Source organism: Aquarana catesbeiana, linkage group LG06, assembly GCF_042186555.1.
Source record: "Aquarana catesbeiana isolate 2022-GZ linkage group LG06, ASM4218655v1, whole genome shotgun sequence".
Lineage (NCBI taxonomy): Eukaryota > Metazoa > Chordata > Amphibia > Anura > Ranidae > Aquarana > Aquarana catesbeiana.
The window spans coordinates 61189145-61209387 of record NC_133329.1 but is presented as its reverse complement, the minus strand read 5'-3'; the positions used below and the strand labels follow the sequence as shown (position 1 = coordinate 61209387).

The 20243-nt window shown below is 44.7% G+C and overlaps 1 protein-coding gene across 1 annotated transcript; it reads left to right on the top strand.

Moving 5' to 3' along the window:
• Positions 1 to 2346: 2346 nt before the first annotated feature.
• Positions 2347 to 4143, top strand: LOC141147611 (E3 ubiquitin-protein ligase TRIM39-like). The gene has a single exon (XM_073634842.1). The coding sequence runs from the start codon at positions 2480 to 2482 to the stop codon at positions 4022 to 4024; it is 1545 nt and encodes a 514-aa protein (XP_073490943.1). The 5' UTR covers positions 2347 to 2479; the 3' UTR covers positions 4025 to 4143.
• The last annotated feature ends 16100 nt before the right edge of the window (positions 4144 to 20243 follow it).

The window sequence follows — 20243 nt, the reverse complement described above, 5'->3', positions numbered from 1 at the left end:
ATATCCAGCAACCTATTTTTAGAGCTACATTTAGAGGAGCAAGTATTGGCTATTAATACCGTTGTCATTCAATCCCTGCTCTTGGCTCGTCCTCCTCCTTCTCTATGTGTGCTGACACAGTGATTTGGACTCCAGATGTCACCTAAAGCAAACACAGACTGGTTAGCTGTTTTCAGCCAGTGAGGAACTACAAGTCCCAGTTTTTGGATGCCAGGGTTTTTATAATAAAGTAGAACAGTGAGCCCATAATATGCGAAGAGAGCCGGGGACAATGTAACTGATAGCAGCACAGAAAGTCTTCAGCTCACACGATTTCTGGCAGGATCAACGGGTATTTATGGGCACTTGTTGAACAAAATGTATATTTAACAGATTAAGTAAGAAGTCGTCATTGTTAGGGGTTACATGTCCTTTAAGTAAGGTAATAATAAGCTGGTTAGTCTGCAACTAGTCAAAGCTCTAGCTTGGCTCATCCCGCCCCCTACACATTACCAATTAGACCTCCGTTGTGATATGCAGCCTCACTGACTGATTTTAAGGTGTGGGATGGACCACCATGTTGAGTTCATAGCTAAAATCGAAGTTTGCATAACGGCACTCCCTGCTCGGGACTTCGCGGGTGATCTAGTAGAAAATGACATGCAATCCTAGCTGGAAGGTTTAAAGCCCAACACTGAGCTCTGTGTTCCAACCCACCACTTGCCCACAGTGGTGGTGTTTTTTTTAATTTTATTTATTATTATACTCACCTTTTTTTTGCATCTTCAGGCTGATCACGTGACATGCTGGGCCCTCATTCTCTCTCAGTGTTCTCCAATGTGGATGAAGCAGCGAGTGGCGCTGGCACAGCGGTGATGACCAGTGTTTGCAACCGTCAGTAAATTTATGGACAGTTTATAAAAAAACTCCCTGATTTCGCCTGTCTGTATTTTTACAGGCAGATTCCTCCTGTACAGATATGTACAGAGGGCGGCTTACTTTCTCCCTGTGGTTTAATTACATCACTCACACAAATAACTATTAGTTCTGTCCAGGCTCCCGTGCAGTGTTGTCAACCGTCAGTAAATTTACAGACAGTTTGTAAAAAAACACCCTGATTTCTCCTGTCCATACAGGAGAAATCTGTCCATAAAAATACAGAGGGTTGCTGACTTCCCCCTGATTTAATACATCACTCACATAAATATCTATTAGTCCTGTCCAGGCTTCTGAGCAGTGCTGCCAACCATCAGTAAATTTACAGACAGTTTGTAAAACCAAACACCCCGATTTCTCCTGTCCATAAATGTCCATAAAATCTGTCCATAAAAATAAAGAATCTATATGTAAACATACAGAGGGTGGCAGACTTTCCCCCTGTAGTTTAATTACATCACTCAGACAAATAACTATTAGTCCTGTCCAGGTTCCCAACTCCGGATCGACTCCTGATCACTGATGACATCCATGCCGCTCTCTACATCAATACACTTTGAGTGGAGGACCCATGATGAGGCACCTGCAGCTGGTGGACCCTTGACACCCTGCATTTATAGTCATGTCCTGGGTGTCATTCAATTCTGAAGACTGAGGACATCGTGTGGCAAAAAAGAAGTACTGCAGGATACAGCACCAGACTGAATGTTGCAGCCAGAGCTACTTTTTTTATTTTGTTCACCACTTTGAGGCCCATTCATTAAAAGAAAAAAATGTCTTGGGGTTTGGTTTTAGCGCAGATAGGCTTGAAAGAACTCCAAACACAACAAAAACAAATTTAGTTCATATATAAAAATCATTGCAAAAGTGCAGATGCTATTTTTGAACTATACTAAGGGGTCTATGTATAAAATATTTATGGCATTCATTGTAAAGACTCCACGAATCTTCACTATACTATTCCTCATTGGTTTATTTCCTTGGGTCATTCGTGCCATCTATTGGCAATAATGCAGTATTTCTCCTGATTGAGGTATTTCAGGAATCAATACTGCATTATTGCCAGTAGATGGTGCTGACGATCTTAAGAACGTCAACATAATAGGAAAATGACAGCGAAGATTTGTGGCGCCTGTGCAAATTATTGATGTATTCATACAGCAATTTTTTTATACATAGATCCCCCATGTGTTACTGTTAAGCTTTCTTCACTTTAAATAATTTCCCATCATCCCCTGCATGCCACCATGATTTTACATCAGGCTGAGAAAATGTATGCAGGCAAGCAGTGACCCAAATAACTGGATCATTTGTATTTTTATCGGTGTTGCCCTTTAAACTTGGCCTCACCCACCTTGTGTAGAGTGCAGCCAGCAGGCTAGGTCAGAGCTGACACCTTAGATTCTCAGGCAACATTACAAGAGTGAGCTCACTGCAGTGACTGGACTGAACAGCTGATATACCCAGGACGCTGCAGCATGAACACTACATGTCCGTGACCAGCTAAGATCCCGAATTCAGAGTCCTGTACTCCACACCTTCTGCCTCTCCCTCACCTGCCACAATGGCGACTGCAGACCTTAAAGATGAACTCAACTGCTCCATCTGCCTCCAATTTTACACGGAGCCCGTAACCCTGCGGTGTGGGCACAGCTTCTGCCAGGGCTGTATCAGGTCCGTGCTGGATTCTCAAGAGGGGTCCAAAGCCTACACCTGTCCAGAATGCAGGGCCGAGTACCCAAAGCGCCCTGCCTTGCAACGCAACATGAAGCTTTGCAACATAGTGGAGCACTTTCAATTGACCCAACCCAAGCAGAAGAAAATTGGCATCTATTGCACCTACTGCGTCCACGCTTCTGTCCTGGCTGTAAAAACTTGTCTGATGTGTGAGGCTTCCTTGTGTGACGTTCACCTAAGCGTGCACAGCAAATCCACAGATCATGTCTTGACGGAACCCACCAGTTCCACTGAAAGCCGAAAATGCCCAACTCACAAGGAGATCCTGAAGTATTACTGTTGCAAGGACGCTAAATGTATCTGTGTTTCTTGTTGTGTTTTTGGAGACCATCGAGCACACCATGTGGAGCTTCTGAAGGAAGCCTCGGAGAAGAAGAAAGACCGGCTAAGAAAAGTTATGGAGAAATTGACATCAAAGAAAGACGAGACCGAGAAAAGCGTCCATAACCTTCAAGAGCACAGAACAGAGGTGCAGGAAAGAGCATCTTCGGTCACGGCCCAAGTCACTGCCCTGTTTATAGACCTACGGGAGCAACTCAAGACTTTAGAGGAGCGGACCCTGACCGACATCTCCCGACAGAAAGATAAAGTTTCACTCTCGGTCTCAGATCTCATTCAGCAGCTGGAAATAAAGAAAGACGATCTGTTAAGGAAGATGTCCTACATTGAGGAACTGTGCAAGATGACCGATCCACTTACTGTACTACAAGGGCGGGAATTCAGCCGGGCCGATTATGATGAAGGGAATGATAAAAAGGTCCAGGTCATAGATGACCTGGATGAAGTGTCCATCTCCTTGACTTTAAGCTCAGCCTTGTCTGATATTGTGACCAATATAAAAAGAGGGTTCAGCGTTCAGGATATAATGTTGGATGCAAACACTGCGGCAGTGGACGTAGCCATTTCGGGGGACCTGAAAAGTGCTACATGGTCAAAGACATCCCTGTGGGCCAAAACTCCGCGAAGGTTCAAAAACTATTGCCAAGTGCTGAGCTTTCAGAACTTCAGCTCGGGGAAACATTACTGGGCGCTGGAGACCAGTGAACTTGGGAACTGGAGGGTTGGTGTGGCCTATCCAACCATCGAACGGAAAGGGGATTCATCCGGAATTGGACAAAATAACAAATCTTGGTGTTTACGCTTGTGCCAGAAAGATTATTTGGTGTCTCATAATGCAAAAGAAGTCAAGTTAGATGTGGATTCTCCTCTACAGAAAGTAGGAATATATCTGGATTATGAGAAGGGCCGTCTGTCCTTCTACCAGTTGTGTGATCCCATCAGACACCTCCACACCTTCACCGCCACCTTCACCGAACCCCTCCATGCCGTATTGTTGGTATGGAAGGACGGCTGGGTGAGAATCAGGAATTAGAACAAAAACATTCTTTAGGTAATACTTTGAAAGGGTTTCATTCACCCAGGAAGTCTGTGGATGCCTACTGGCGAAAGAGAATCTCTGCGGGGGACAGTCCCGAAGATAAGGTGAGTATTGCAGCCAACTTAAAACAAATGGGGCCCCATTTGTTTTAAGTTGCCCAGAGTTGGGCTTTAACAGCTTTGGCTCAAAGTTTGTTTAGTGCGTGTTAGATTTTAGATGCTGCCTAGAGAAGACAGCAGCAGGTTCTAGATATAAAGTAAACACGTGGCATGCTGAAACACCATAGACTGACCCCTTACCAGTACACCAGGCTATGCTGAGAGACGGCACGCCATGCGTTACTAACCGGTCATTCAATCAAACAGTGTTTTGTGTTCTTGTGTCATTTAAAGGAAAACTTCACTTTTGTTTATAGTGAACTTATCAGTTAATTATGATTAAATTGGAATCGCTACATAATTTGTTTTGTGATTTGGTCTTATTACCTGACCTGTGTGTTTTCAATTGGTAGTCAGTAATGTTATTCTAAAATTTGCTAAAAAAAAAAAATCAAATTACTAAATAGGATTCCCAGAGTTCTCATCCCCCCCCCTCTGCACCTGTAGTAGGCTTGCTGTCCCTCACAAAGGTCTGCACAGATCCTAAGATCGAATCTCGGACAGCCACTGCAATTGGTAAAGACTTTCACATTGTTTACAAGCTTGCTGTTCCATATTTCTTATGTTGTATTACCATCTCAACCCTCCAAGTTTTCCTTTCAGAGTCATAACCAAGCATTTTCAATGCAAGCTGAAGTTTGGGTATTTTTCTTGCATGTGTACATTGGGCCAGCTTGGGACAATGTAAGAATGCAATCTCATATCTGACCGATCCCTGTGGAAGCTGCAAATCACTGTAGTGGTCGCTGCTACTACAGTGATAGTCATAGCTCCCAACTGTCCCTGATTTGGAGCAATGTCCCTCTGTCCCTCTTTCCTCCTCATTTTCTCCCTAATTTTGGTCTGATCTATATAGTTGTATATAAAATGTACGTTTTATCTTTCAAAAAGTGTTTCCCCGTGCTAAACCTTTCATCCAAATTCTAAATTGCTGCATTTGTCAATTTTAAAAGCCAATATAAAGTAATAGTAGTGGTTAAAAAAAAGCCCTTGAGGATTTATTTAACCTTTTTTTTTTTCAGTTAAGTCTCCTTTAAGGGGGTGTGGCAGGGGGCGTGCCCTATGCCTATATACGTTTGCTAGTAGGTGTCCTTCATTGGGACAGCTCAAAATGTTAGGAGGTATGGATAGTAGTGGTCTTCCAGGTCCTGTGCCGAGCAGCTGTACTGCAGCATAGTGACTACAAAGGGTTGCTTGCTCTGGACTGCTGCCATTCAGAGAATGCTGTGTATTTTTTTCCATTAATAGAAGGTGTTTTCTGATTGGATGAGGTGGAGGGGTGGAGTGGTTTCATCACAATCTCTACCCTGTTTCCCCGAAAATAAGACCTAGCGTGATTGTCGGTGATGGCTGCAATATAAGCCCTACCCCCCCAAATAAGCCCTACCCTGTTTCCCCGAAAATAAGCCCTACCCTGAAAATAAGACCTACAAGGACTTTAACTAGGGCTTATTTGGGGGGGTAGGGCTTATATTGCAGCCATCACCGACAATCACGCTAGGTCTTATTTTCGGGGAAACCAGGTATTAGGCGAAATGCCTATTGAATGGTTCTGTTTGCAGGATCAGCAGGTATCAGACTACGATCGAGAAGCAGGACAAGGAGCTTCTGGGCTGACAAGGGGCACGCTGATAGGAGGAGAAAGCAGAGTGACAGGGAGATGAGCTCATCACGGTGCTGCTTTCCCTTCACTTTCCAGCCACAGTTTGGGGGCAGGTCCATTCCAGCCTGGTCTCAAAGGAAGTGGGTCAAATGGTTCTGGAAATCATTGAAGCTGGAAGACAGGTGACATCTAATGGCAGAAGAGCTGTGAGCTCCATTTACAAAGCGGTATCTATCACTTTAGGAAATGTGGTAAAATAACACTCAGCGCATGTGGTACTTTAGTAGTGTTTCTTTTGTGAATGCCAACTTTTTTTTGGGCATTCGCAAAAAAAAAAAAAAAACACTACTAAAATACCATATGTGCTATTTTATAAAGTGATGCAGTATTTTAGTAGTGAAAGCTGCCATTAAAAAAAAATCACAAAAAAACCTGTGTGCCCCCCCCCCCCCCCAAATCTATACCAGGCTCTTCATGTCTGGTGTGGATTATGAGGGGAACCAGCCAGTGGTTGTGTGGATCTGCGGAGGGGGGGGGCTTTTTGGAATTTTTTTTTCTTTTTAATCCCGGCAATTCCGTTCTTTACATTCAGCGCTAACAGCTGATGACTCAGTTGTTAAGGATGCAGTTATTATTTATTTCCTTCTGTGAATGTTCCCGTTCATGCGGTATTTACCGAGCGTTTTGCTCCAGATACCGCAAAACGGTATCGTGAAGTGACAGTTTCAGGTTCGCATTCGATATTTAGGCAAAATATGTCTGGACGCCTAAATACTGCCTGCGATCTGCTTCTGTCAGTGGAGCCCAGTATTTTTTTATTATTATTTTATTTTTATTTTTTTTCCTACCGCAGTTCATCTTTAAATGGAGGTTGAACTGACCTGATCACAGGTATCCACAACAGCTTATCTCCCCATCTTCCAACTTAACACCCTGTCGTTTTTAGTTTCATGGTATTTAATTTGTTATGTCTTTTATTTTTGTAGAATTCTATTCTTTTTTATATTTTATATATATATATAATTTTTTTTTTCTTTTTTTTATTCTGATAATGGATCCATCTACACAACCCGAAGGTAATCAGCAGCAACGGAATTTGCTATCAGGGCTGCCATGCATTCTATGTATTTTACACTAGATGGCAGTGTAATCACAGACGTGTACAGTATAGCTGAGCTGTTTGCCAAGACATTCTTTCCACCTTTGGGACTTTTATTAAATTACTCATTTACTTTTAAACTGCTGACAAGATGGAATGCTATAATAAAGTATCATGTAAATACATCCAGTGCAAGTTTGAAATACAATCTTATAGCAATAAATAAAAAAATGTAAAACTAAGTCATAGTGCAAAAAAAAAAAAAAAAAAAAAAAAAGATCATTGGCATACCTCCCAACATTTTGAGATGGGAATGAGGGTCACCTACCAGCAAAGGTATGTAGGCATAAGACACGCCCCCTGCCACACCCTCTTAAAGGAGAGTTAACAAAAAAAAAAGGTTAATTAAATCCACAAGGGCTTTTTTTACCACTTTTATTCCTTTATAATGGCTTTTAACATTGACAAATGCAGCAATTTAGAATTTGGATGAAAGGTTTAGCTCTGAGAAACACTTTTTCAAAGATAAAAAGTGCATTTTATATACAACTATACAGATCAGACCAAAATGAGGGACAAATGGGGGGGGGGGGGACAGGGGGACATTGCTCCAAATCAGGGACAGTCCCTCAAAATCAGGGGGACCCTTCCCTATAGGAAATTACAGCTGGAGCTTACAGCTGGTGAGCAGGGACCTGGAAGTGTCAGCTATTTGGTGTAGGTACATATAACGTACATTTTTAAGGGATGAAGCCGATATACTTTACCTTATCCCAATCTTGTTAATATTCTGCATGAATAGATTCCTTTTACATCACGGCATACAGCAACAATATCATTTTTCAGAAAAGCTCCACCTTAAATCATTTAAACCCCTTTCACACTGGAGGCGTTTTTTCAGGCACTTTTAGGCTAAAAATAGCGCCTGAAAAACGCCTCCTCTGCATCCCCAGTGTGGGAGCCCGAGTGCTTTCACACTGGGGCAGTGCGCTTGCAGGACGGGAAAAAAAGTCCTGCAAGCAGCATCTTGGGGCAGTGCGGGAGCGGTGAATACACCGTCCCTAAACCACCCCTGCCATTTAAATCAATGGCTGGCGCTGCCGAAGCGCCTGCAAAGTGATTCAGTGGCGCTTTGCGGGTGCTTTTAACCCTTTTTCGGCCGCTAGCAGCCGAAAAGCGCTAACGCTTTACTGATAACGCCCCCCCCCCACCCACCCAGTGTTGCCGACCATCAGTATTTTTACTGGCAGCCAGTAGAAAATGGTCACTTTTCTCCTGCCAGTAAATGTAAGTGACAGGAAAAGATTGCCAGTAATAAAGATGGCTGTGACGCTGGGATCGGAAATGCAGATGTGCAGTTCTGGTTTGGAGTTGCCCAAAATCATCTGAGTGCCTGCCACAGTGTCTGGCGGAGGTGGTGCCTGAGCATGTCATGTGATGTCATAGTGCAAGGGAGCCGAGCAAAGCGTCCAGAGCCTCGCGCGTGGGTCTGTGGGACAGGAGCAAGGCAAGCCGGGTGTAGGATTGTCAGTGCTGTTTGGACTGGAGTGGACTGAAGGGACCACCTGGCGTGCAGAGAGACACTGTCACTGTGGCTCAGGACGGGACGTGTTGGTGAGGTGTCGTCATCATCTGTGCTGCTGCACACTGTTGTCAGTCTCACTGTGGGAGTCAGTTTCATGTTTTGTGTGCCTGCCCATTATAATTTCTTGCCCTCCTTCCCCTGAGCTACTTACCTACTATATCATAAATCAAAAATAAAGAGAAAAAAAAATATGTTTTTTGCCTTAATATCTACTTTAAATCACATTGCTAAATGCATATTTTACTCGTTTGTAGCCTAAATACTGAAATTTGCACTTAAAACTGTAGTTTTGTAATTTTTGGAAATGCCAGTAAAAACTTGGCTGTGCCAGTAAATTTTGGGAGTTGTGTCAATAAATTTCAATTCTGTAGGTTGGCAACACTTCCCCCCCGCCCCAGTGTAAAAGTAGCCTTAAAGTGAATGTAAACCCTCACATATGCCCAGTTAAGTGAACAGCCTCAGTTAATACACAGAGATGAAACAAATCTCTCTACATAAGTTTTACATGTATACATAGCTCCCAACTGTCCCTGATTTCGAGGGACTGTCCCTGATTTGGAGCAATGTCCCTCTGTCCCTCATTCCTCCTCATTTGTCCCTCATTTTGGTCTGATCTATATATATATATATATGTAAAAAAATTCACTTTTTATCTATGAAAAAGTGTTTCCTTTCATCTGACTTCTAAATTGCTGCATTTGTAAATTTCAGAAGCCAATATAAAGGAATAGTGATGGTAAAAAAAAGCACTTGTGGGTTTAACCAATCTTGTTTTTTTGTACAATTCTCCTTTAAAGGGGTGTGGCAAGGGGGTGTGTCCTATGCCTGCATACTTTTGCTGATAGGTGTCCCTCATTCCAATCTCAAAAAGTTGGGAGGTATGTGTATATCTGATGTCTTCAGCTTTATATACTGTTTAGAAAGTGCACATCATGTTAGAATTTTCACTTCCTCATTCAGCAGTAGCAGTGTGTTGTTGGAGTACACTGGGAGACAGCTGATTGGAGGAAAGGTACACCCCCCCCCCCCTCCCAAGATAGGCAGAGACTTTCAGAGCTGTCCTGTGAGTAGAGCAGCTCTCTGCTAATCTATTTATAGCACTCTCCCTGACACAAAATTCAGGCTGGTTTTATGCGTCAGACAATATCATGCTGATAACAGAAGAAAGGAGTAGGAGAAAGCCACAGGACTTGAGATAAGAAAACACTGCAGATATATGTGCCCAGCTCAAATTTCATGAATCCGGTTTACATCCACTTTAAAAGCTTCCCCTGCGCTGTAGATGAGAGATGATGTAATTAGTCTGCTGCAGGGAGAAGGAAGCATTTCCTCAGTCTCCTCCCCCCCCCACCCAATGATTAGACTGCAACATTGTAACTTTCTTGCAAGTCACAAGGAAAGAGGCTGCAGCGGGGGTCTAATCTGTGTCAAACATTTGTGAAAACAGCCAAGAACTGCACAGTCACAAGGGTTTACATGATTTTGTTATCTCTGAGCCAGGCATCTCCGTCTAAGATGTAAGTAGATGGTGACCCTGGATGGTACACGGATATAGATGTCTCCTTCCTTCTAGAGAGAAAAGCAGATGAAGGCATCGTCCGGGGCAGTACTGTGATCTCTGTGAGAGGTGGACCTGTTACACTGACACATTACTGACCATGCTGCACTCATTGTGGAAAAAATATCTGATTCTAAGTACACTTTGAGCCCCAAAGGTTAAGGATTGGTTCTGAAACCTAACAGTCTTGAGCTTAAATAAACTACAGGCAAAATATCATATATTCTTTGCAATGACCACCAGTGTAACAGGACCTGGGGCAGACTGATAACTCATGGGGCCCCCGGGCAATCAGAGATTATGAGGCCACACAGTATACACACACAGTATACAATCACACAGTATACACATACATGTACACACAGTATACACAGACAGATGTAAAAAAAACACAGATTTATACATACTGTCCCTGGTTTTACTGAGGCTGGCAACCCTGATGGGGCCCCCTAGTGGCCCAGGGCCCTCGGGCAGTGCCCAAGTGGCTCAATGGTCAGTCCGCCCCTGAACAGGACATTCTGTCTACTAATACCAGTGTAAGGGGACCCTTTTCCCACTGTAGCCAGATGCTGGGCTCTAGCGACATGGAGAAAGAGACAATACCCACTGTGCAATGGGCGTAACTACAGGGGTCGCAAGGGTCGCCACTGCGACCTGTCTCCATGCTCCAGGAGGCCTGTGCTGCTCCCTACTGCACCTGGACCGGAGGGGCGGCATATAAAGGAACGGATGCTCTCCATGTTCCTCCTGTAGCCACTGAGGAACAGGGAACGCATTGGTTCCTCTATATGTCACCCCTCCTGTCCAGCTTTCTTCTGCTGCCTGCGGGCCCCTCTGCTCTCTCCTGGCCCCCCTGTTATCTTCTGTGGCAACTTATCTGCTCTTTCCCGACCCCCCCCGCTCTTCTCCGATCCATGTGCACTTCTTCGGTTCCCCCAATGCTCTTCTCTGGTCCCCTGCTGTTCTCTGGCCCCCCTGTGTCCTCTCCTGCCCCCCTGAGCGCTTTCCCGGCACCCCTTTGCTCTCCCCTGGTCCCCCTTCTGCCCCCCGCAGCTCTGCCCGGTTTCTCCTTCCCCTCTCCTGCCAGCTGCTGCAAAGGATATATCAGGATGGGGAGAGGGGAAGAGGCCAGTAAGTTAAATTTACCAGCCTCTTCCTTATCTGAAATGATCACCGAACACTGACACTGTTCATTCATAACTAAGGCATAGCAAACTGTGATTACTATGCTTCAATTTGTGAATGAACGGGAAGCTCTGTACAGAGCTATTCCTGTCCATTCATTCTGTGCAACGGAGGCTGCAGAGATGGAGATTGAGGACAGTGTCCTTTCTCTATCTCAAAGGTGAGATGTCAGGGGCCTGTTATATCACCAAAGCCCCCCAACGGGGCTCCTAAAAATAATATTCTAATAGATAAATTAATAAAATGGTAAAAAAATAATACAAAACTACTGCCACCAGTGGCGGAACTACCAGGGTCACAAAGGTCACACTTATGACTGGGCCCTGGCGTTCCATCAATGGGCTTGGAGGTGAGAGCCCAGGCTTGGAGGGAAGGGCCCCCAGCCAGGGATCAGGGGGCCCTTCATGGTTTCTTGCAGCGGGGCCCTAAAGGTTCTAGTTATGCATCTGCCCCCGTGACTATACTTTTAACTGAAATGCTGAGGGAGAGAGAGCGCGAGCGGGTTGCCCCACCTCCACTGAAAGCATTTGCTTGAATGGCAGGGATCGGTGAGAGGGCTTAGTGCCCACTATATGCTGTGTTAGCAGGACCGCAGTTATTTGTATCTAATCCACTTTACATAGTTACATAGTTAGTTAGGTTGAAAAAAGACACAAGTCCATCCAGTTCAACCATAAAAAATAATTAAAAAAAAAAATATCATACAATCCCATATACCCAATCCTATACCCATAGTTGATCCTGAGGAAGGCGAAAAAAAAAAAGCAAAGCATGATCCAATTTCCTACAGCAGGGGAAAAATGCCTTCCTGATCCCAGAGAGGCGATCGGATTTTCCCTGGATCAACTTTACCTATAAATGTCAGTATCCAGTTATATTATGTACATTTAGGAAAGTATCCAGGCCTTTTTTAAAGCAATCTACTGAACTGACTAGAACCACCTCTGGTGGGAGTCTATTCCACATTTTTACAGCTCTTACTGTGAAGAAACCTTTCTGTATTTGGAGATGAAATCTCTTTTCCTCTAGGCATAAAGAGTGCCCCCTTGTCCTCAGTATTGACCGTAAAGTGAATAACTCAACACCAAGTTCACTATGTGAACCCCTTATATATTTATACATGTTGATCATATCCCCCCTTAATCTCCTCTTCTGAAGAGAATAAATTCAGTTCCTCTAATCTTTCCTCATAGCTGAGCTCCTCCATGCCTCTTATCAGTTTGGTTGCCCTTCTCTGCACTTTCTCCAGTTCCCTGATATCCTTTTTGAGAACTGGTGTCCAAAACTGAACTGCATATTCCAGATGAGGTCTTACTAATGATTTGTACAGAGGCAAAATATCTCTCTGGAGTCCATACCTCTCCTAATACAAGAAAGGACTTTGCTCACTTTGAAAACCGCAGCTTGGCATTGCATGCTATTATTGAGCTTATGATCTAACAAAACCCCCAGATCCTTCTCCACCATTAATTCCCCCAGTTGTACTCCCCCTAGTATGTATGATGCATGCATTTCATCCGATCCGCTAAAATCAGACGTATGGTGATACGTTCGCATCCGTCCTGGCGGATCAGATGAGATCTAATAAAAATGGACATGCTGTCCGTTTTTGTCCGATCCCTCCATAGCAATCAGTGGCGCTCTGACAGGCCCCCCTGCCCCCCCCCCCCCTCAGTGAGCAGAGATGGACCTGTCATCCGCCGGCTCAGCGGAGATCAACGGAGAGATCTCCCGCTGAGCTGCCGGACTCTGTTGAGTGGATCCGCCTGGTGTGAATGAGGCCTTACTGCTGATTGCCAAGTCTTAAGCCTCGTACACACGATCGGATTTTTGGCAGGGAATCGTGTGATGACAGACTGTTTGTCTTAAATCCGACCGTTAGTACGCTCCATCAGACAATTGTCCAACTTTCCGCCAACAAATGTTGGATGAGAGGCGAGTAAATTTTCGGCGTACAACGGTCTGTTGTCAGTTTTTCCTATCGTGTCTACACAAGTCCATCACACAAAAGTTGAAAGTACAAACACGCATGCTCAGAATCAATGCTCACCGAACACGACATTAGCAGAAGGTGCCCAAAGGGTGGCGCTCAAGAGCTGAAATTCCACGTAGTAGTAGTAGTAAATAACACCCAGTGTTCAGAGGAACTGAGGATGGTTGAGGCAAAGAACAAGGGGCCCATTCTATGTAACGGATTCTACAGGGGGAGTGCTAAACCACTGACTGCTACTGTACATTAACAGGGCCCCTTAATTAAACACCAGTGTAAGGGGGTCTTTCTCCTATGATCACCAATGTAAAGATGAACCATTTGCCATTGATCACTAATGCGGTTCTTCAATGTGATCTTCCACAAATGGAATGGAATGCTTTTCTACTGACCACCTATGTAAAGGTGGACCTTTTACTACCGATCACCAGTGTAACTGGGTCTTCTCTAATGACCACTGATACAATGGAACATTTCTCCACTGAACACTAGTATAACAGATCACTTCTCCACTAACCACCAATATAATAGGGCACTTCTCCACTGACCACTAATGTAACGGGGCACTTTTCCACTAACCACCAATGTATTGAGGCACTTCTTCACTGACCAACAATGTTAAGGAGGACCTCTTACCATCATTGTATCAGGAAACACTGACCACCAATGTTCAATGGCTCTTTTCCACTGATCACCAATGTAAGGGTACACCTTATACAACTGCCCACCAATGTAAGGATGGACCTTTTTTCCACTGACCAATAAAGCAAGGAGGCACTATTTTCTCTGCACATAAATGCAATGGGACACTTCTCCGCTGACCACCCAATTAGATGGACCTTTACCACTGACCACCAATGTAAATAGGCTTTACCCCTGACCACCAATGTATTAAGGCATTTCTCCACTGACCACCAATGTAAAGGTGGACCTTTTACTCTGACCACCATTGTAAGGGGGCACTTCTCCACTGACTACCAATGTAATATGGTATTTTTCACTGACTACCAATGTAATACGGTATTTTTCACTGACTACCAATTTGAAAGGACACTTTTCAAATGATCACCCACGTAATGGGGCATAGGGCAAGATCTCTAATGAGGTTTTCAAGATGTTCTGCAGACAAAAAAGGTCCCACCTGGTAACAGATACAGTAGGTGGAACCCATAGCTACAGAGGAACCCCTCCTTGAGTCCTTTCCCCTGTGTGTACTTTTTCTTTTTTTTGCTTATACTTACCTTTTTCAGATTTCCTTAGTTCATAGTATTCACAAGGTCCTCTTATTTTTTGGATCTTCTCTTAGAGGTTGGCGATTACACCCACAAAAGGACTGGTCCATGATGCACTGCACTCACAGTATGTCCTCAGTCCTCTAGTTATATGGTGTAGAGCAGGAGTCTTCAAACTACGGCCCTCCAGTTGTTCAGGAACTACAATTCCCATCATGCCTAGTCATGTCTGTGAATGTCAGAGTTTTACAATGCCTCATGGGATGTGTAGTTCCTCAACAGCTGGAGAGCCGTAGTTTGAGCATCCCTAGAGCTTCATTTAACAAGGAAGACCGAGGACATATAGTGGTGGAGATGAGGTGCTGCTGGGAATAGTTCCAAGAATAAGGTGAGTAATGAAGTTTCAAGAGTTTTTTTTATACTTCTACAGGAGGTGATTAAAAAAATTGGGTTTTAAAAGTGACAGCTGGCAGAATTCTCCTATGACAAGTCTGGATATGAGTTCAGCTCTGTCCATTCTGGTACATCCTATAATATTAGAAACTTTTTCCTAGGAATAGTTTGTCATTTCGGGGGTCCTAATAATGTTCAGGATACACCATCTAGCACTCCGAACACCTGTGTTCCTGCAGTATGGCATAAAAACCACATGATAGAGTTCCTCTTAACGTTCCGTTCCATGGCGATGCCACAAATGACTAATTTCCTGGGCTCAGTCTCTCTGCTCGGCTCCCAGCAACTGCGCTTCCGTTCTCACCACAAGATCACAGTGTTGTCACAACGTTTAGTCGCTGACTGTTCACAGATACCCTAATGAGATACCTACACACGACCTACGGGAGGAGACCACAAGAGAAGAGAGGGCATCCCCATCTGACCACATGAAGGCTGGACCCGCCATTATCACTGTGTGGGTGTCCTACACCAACTCTCCACTATGTACTGAGAAAGAAAGATCTTCATTGTTCATGTACTAAGAATATTACTGCTGGAGGACTCTTCTCCTTACTCTATCTAACTCTCCTCTCCTGAAATACTCTGCACTGCTGGAGGACTCTTCTCCTTCCTCTATCTAACTCTCCTCTCCTGAAATACTCTGCACTGCTGGAGGACTCTTCTCCTTCCTCCATCTAACTCTCCTCTCCTGAAATACTCTGCACTGCTGGAAGACTCTTCTCCTTCCTCTATCTAACTCTCCTCTCCTGAAATACTCTGCACTGCTGGAGGACTCTTCTCCTTCCTCCATCTAACTCTCCTCTCCTAAAATACTCTGCACTGCTGGAGAACTCTTCTCCTTCCTCTATATAACTCTCCTCTCCTGAAATACTCTGCACTGCTGGAGGACTCTTCTCCTTCCTCCATCTAACTCTCCTCTCCTGAAATACTCTGCACTGCTGGAAGACTCTTCTCCTTCCTCCATCTAACTCTCCTCTCCTGAAATACTCTGCACTGCTGGAAGACTCTTCTCCTTCCTCCATCTAACTCTCCTCTCCTGAAATACTCTGCACTGCTGGAAGACTCTTCTCCTTCCTCCATCTAACTCTCCTCTCCTGAAATACTCTGCACTGCTGGAAGACTCTTCTCCTTCCTCCATCTAACTCTCCTCTCCTGAAATACTCTGCACTGCTGGAGGACTCTTCTCCTTCCTTTAGCTAACTCTCCTCTCCTGAAATACTCTGCACTGCTGGAGGACTCTTCTTCTTCCTTTAGCTAACTCTCCTCTCCTGAAATACTCTGCACTGCTGGGGAATTCTTCTCCTTCCTCTAACTCTCCTCTCCTGAAATACTCTGCACTGCTGGGGAATTCTTCTCCTTCCTCTAACTCCCCTCTCTTGAAATACTCTGCACTGCTGGAAGACTCTTCTCCTTCCTCTATATAACTCTCCTCTCCTGAAATACTCTGCACTGCTGGAGGACTCTTCTCCTTCCTCTATCTAACTCTCCTCTCCTGAAATAATCTGCACTGCTGGAGGACTCTTCTCCTTCCTCCATCTAACTCTCCTCTCCTGAAATACTCTGCACTGCTGGAAGACTCTTCTCCTTCCTCTATCTAACTCTCCTCTCCTGAAATACTCTGCACTGCTGGAAGACTCTTCTCCTTCCTCTATCTAACTCTCCTCTCCTGAAATACTCTGCACTGCTGGAAGACTCTTCTCCTTCCTCCATCTAACTCTCCTCTCCTGAAATACTCTGCACTGCTGGAAGACTCTTCTCCTTCCTCCATCTAACTCTCCTCTCCTGAAATACTCTGCACTGCTGGAGGACTCTTCCCCTTCCTTTACCTAACTCTCCTCTCTTGAAATACTCTGCACTGCTGGGGAATTCTTCTCCTTCCTCTAACTCTCCTCTCCTGAAATACTCTGCACTGCTGGGGAATTCTTCTCCTTCCTCTAACTCTCCTCTCCTGAAATACTCTGCACTGCTGGGGAATTCTTCTCCTTCCTCTAACTCTCCTCTCCTGAAATACTCTGCACTGCTGGAGGACTCTTCTCCTTCCTCTATCTAACTCTCCTCTCCTGAAATAATCTGCACTGCTGGAGGACTCTTCTCCTCCCTCCATCTAACTCTCCTCTCCTGAAATACTCTGCACTGCTGGGGGACTCTGCTCCTTCCTCTATCTAGCTCCCCTCTCTTGAAATACTCTGCACTGCTGGAAGACTCTTCTCCTTCCTCTATATAACTCTCCTCTCCTGAAATACTCTGCACTGCTGGAGGACTTTTCTCCTTCCTCTATCTAACTCTCCTCTCCTGAAATAATCTGCACTGCTGGAGGACTCTTCTTCTTCCTCTATCTAGCTCTTATCTACTGAAATACTCCACACTGCTGGAAGACTCTTCTGCTTCCTCCATCTAACTCTCCTCTCCTGAAATACTCTGCACTGCTGGAAGACTCTTCTCCTTCCACTATCTAACTCTCCTCTCCTGAAATAATCTGCACTGCTGAAGAATTCTTCTCCTTCCTCTATCTAACTCTCCTCTCCTGAAATAATCTGCACTGCTGGAGGACTCTTCTTCTTCCTCTATCTAGCTCTTATCTACTGAAATACTCCACACTGCTGGAAGACTCTTCTGCTTCCTCCATCTAACTCTCATCTCCTGAAATACTCTGCACTGCTGGAGGACTCTTCTCCTTCCTCCATCTAACTCTCCTCTCCTGAAATACTCTGCACTGCTGGAAGACTCTTCTCCTTCCTCCATCTAACTCTCCTCTCCTGAAATACTCTGCACTGCTGGAGGACTCTTCCCCTTCCTTTACCTAACTCTCCTCTCTTGAAATACTCTGCACTGCTGGGGAATTCTTCTCCTTCCTCTAACTCTCCTCTCCTGAAATACTCTGCACTGCTGGGGAATTCTTCTCCTTCCTCTAACTCTCCTCTCCTGAAATACTCTGCACTGCTGGGGAATTCTTCTCCTTCCTCTAACTCTCCTCTCCTGAAATACTCTGCACTGCTGGAGGACTCTTCTCCTTCCTCTATCTAACTCTCCTCTCCTGAAATAATCTGCACTGCTGGAGGACTCTTCTCCTCCCTCCATCTAACTCTCCTCTCCTGAAATACTCTGCACTGCTGGGGGACTCTGCTCCTTCCTCTATCTAGCTCCCCTCTCTTGAAATACTCTGCACTGCTGGAAGACTCTTCTCCTTCCTCTATATAACTCTCCTCTCCTGAAATACTCTGCACTGCTGGAGGACTTTTCTCCTTCCTCTATCTAACTCTCCTCTCCTGAAATAATCTGCACTGCTGGAGGACTCTTCTTCTTCCTCTATCTAGCTCTTATCTACTGAAATACTCCACACTGCTGGAAGACTCTTCTGCTTCCTCCATCTAACTCTCCTCTCCTGAAATACTCTGCACTGCTGGAAGACTCTTCTCCTTCCACTATCTAACTCTCCTCTCCTGAAATACTCTGCACTGCTGAAGAATTCTTCTCCTTCCTCTATCTAACTCTCCTCTCCTGAAATAATCTGCACTGCTGGAGGACTCTTCTTCTTCCTCTATCTAGCTCTTATCTACTGAAATACTCCACACTGCTGGAAGACTCTTCTGCTTCCTCCATCTAACTCTCATCTCCTGAAATACTCTGCACTGCTGGAGGACTCTTCTCCTCCCTCCATCTAACTCTCATCTCCTGAAATACTCTGCACTGTTGGAGGACTCTTCTCCAAACTCCATCTAACTCTCATCTCCTGAAATACTCTGCACTGCTGGAGGACTCTTCTCCTTCCTCTATCTAACTCTCCTCTCCTGAAATACTCTGCACTGCTGGAGGACTCTTCTCTTTCCTCTATCTATCTCTCCTCTCCTGAAATACTCTGCACTGCTGGAAGACTCTTCTCCTTCCTCTATCTAACTCTCCTCTCCTGAACTACTCTGCACTGCTGGAGGACTCTTCTCCTTCCTTTATCTAACTCTCCTCTCCTGAAATACTCTGCACTGCTGGGAAATTCTTCTCCTTCCTCTAACTCTACTCTACTAGACTAGAGGAGAGCAGCATAACTGAACAGCGCGATGACGTCACACCACTCTTTAGTCCCACCACATTTCCATCGAGCCCACTGACTGCAGGTTTTTACCTAATGTACAGACCTGGTGCACCCAGGACCCGGCAATCACAAATGCAAAGCTCTCTCTATCTAAATCTCCTCTCCTGAAATACTCTGCACTGCTGGTCGATTCTTCTCCTTCCTCTAACTCTCCTCTCCTTCCTTTAATGGTCGGAACCGGAGTGACACCCAGTCACTACAGGGTCTAAAGGTGCAGTGGACCATCAGTGTAGTGAGACTACAACCTGGTTGGACATTACTAGCACCCTGAAAACATCTCCCGGTACAGCCATCAACTGGAGACCTACCGCGGTGTACTCATCCCCACTACAGGATACTTTCAAGGCTTTTTATACTCCTAGGGATGGGTACCATCATCCTATGTTTAGACAGTGAAAGAGGAAGCGGGTTAAAGTGGGCTACTCCAAAAAATTGCCCTATAACGCCTGTGATGATTGAGGACTATCTCGGTACCCAGTAAATAAGACAGGTTTAGATAAAAAGGTTACACATTTATTAAGGAAGAAATACATAAAATACAATATCAACAAGACAGTAGTGGAATTGTTGTATGTAGTTGCATTTAGTTGACACTTAAGAGATAAAGAACCCATCCGATGAATGGGAACACAATGATGTGGGTACAGACGTAATCCTCAACATGTTTCGTGACAAATGTCACTTCTTCAGGAGGGGTCAACCAATACATCTAGAGGGAGATATAATCTCATAGTTACAATATCAAAGAACAAGTATAAAGTCATCATTGTAGCTAAGCTATCAGTAAACCTTTAATTATGGAGTATTGTAGAAGTCCTAATGGAGGTAAGCGATCTGTGCCCTACGCGTTACGTCATGGCACTCTCCCTGATGAAGTCACGTGACGTAACGCGTAGGGCGTGGTCGGATGTTGTAACAAACCGGAAGTGACGTAAATAACGCGTTTTATTGCAATCACCTACTTTTTTCTGCTTTTATGTAAGGATTCATTTGGCATTTGAATAAATTGATTTGTTTTACATACTACACTATGGGAGGCTTTCTTTTATCTTTCCTTTAATGGTCAGAACCGGAGTGACACCCGGTCACTGCAGGGTCTGAAGGAGCAGTGGACCATCTGTGTAGTGAGACTACAACCTGGTTGGACATTACCAGCACCCTGAAAACATCTCCCGGTACAGCCATCAACTGGACACCTACCGTGGTGTACCCACCCCCACTACAGGATACTTTCAAGGCTTTTTATACTTCTAATAGAGG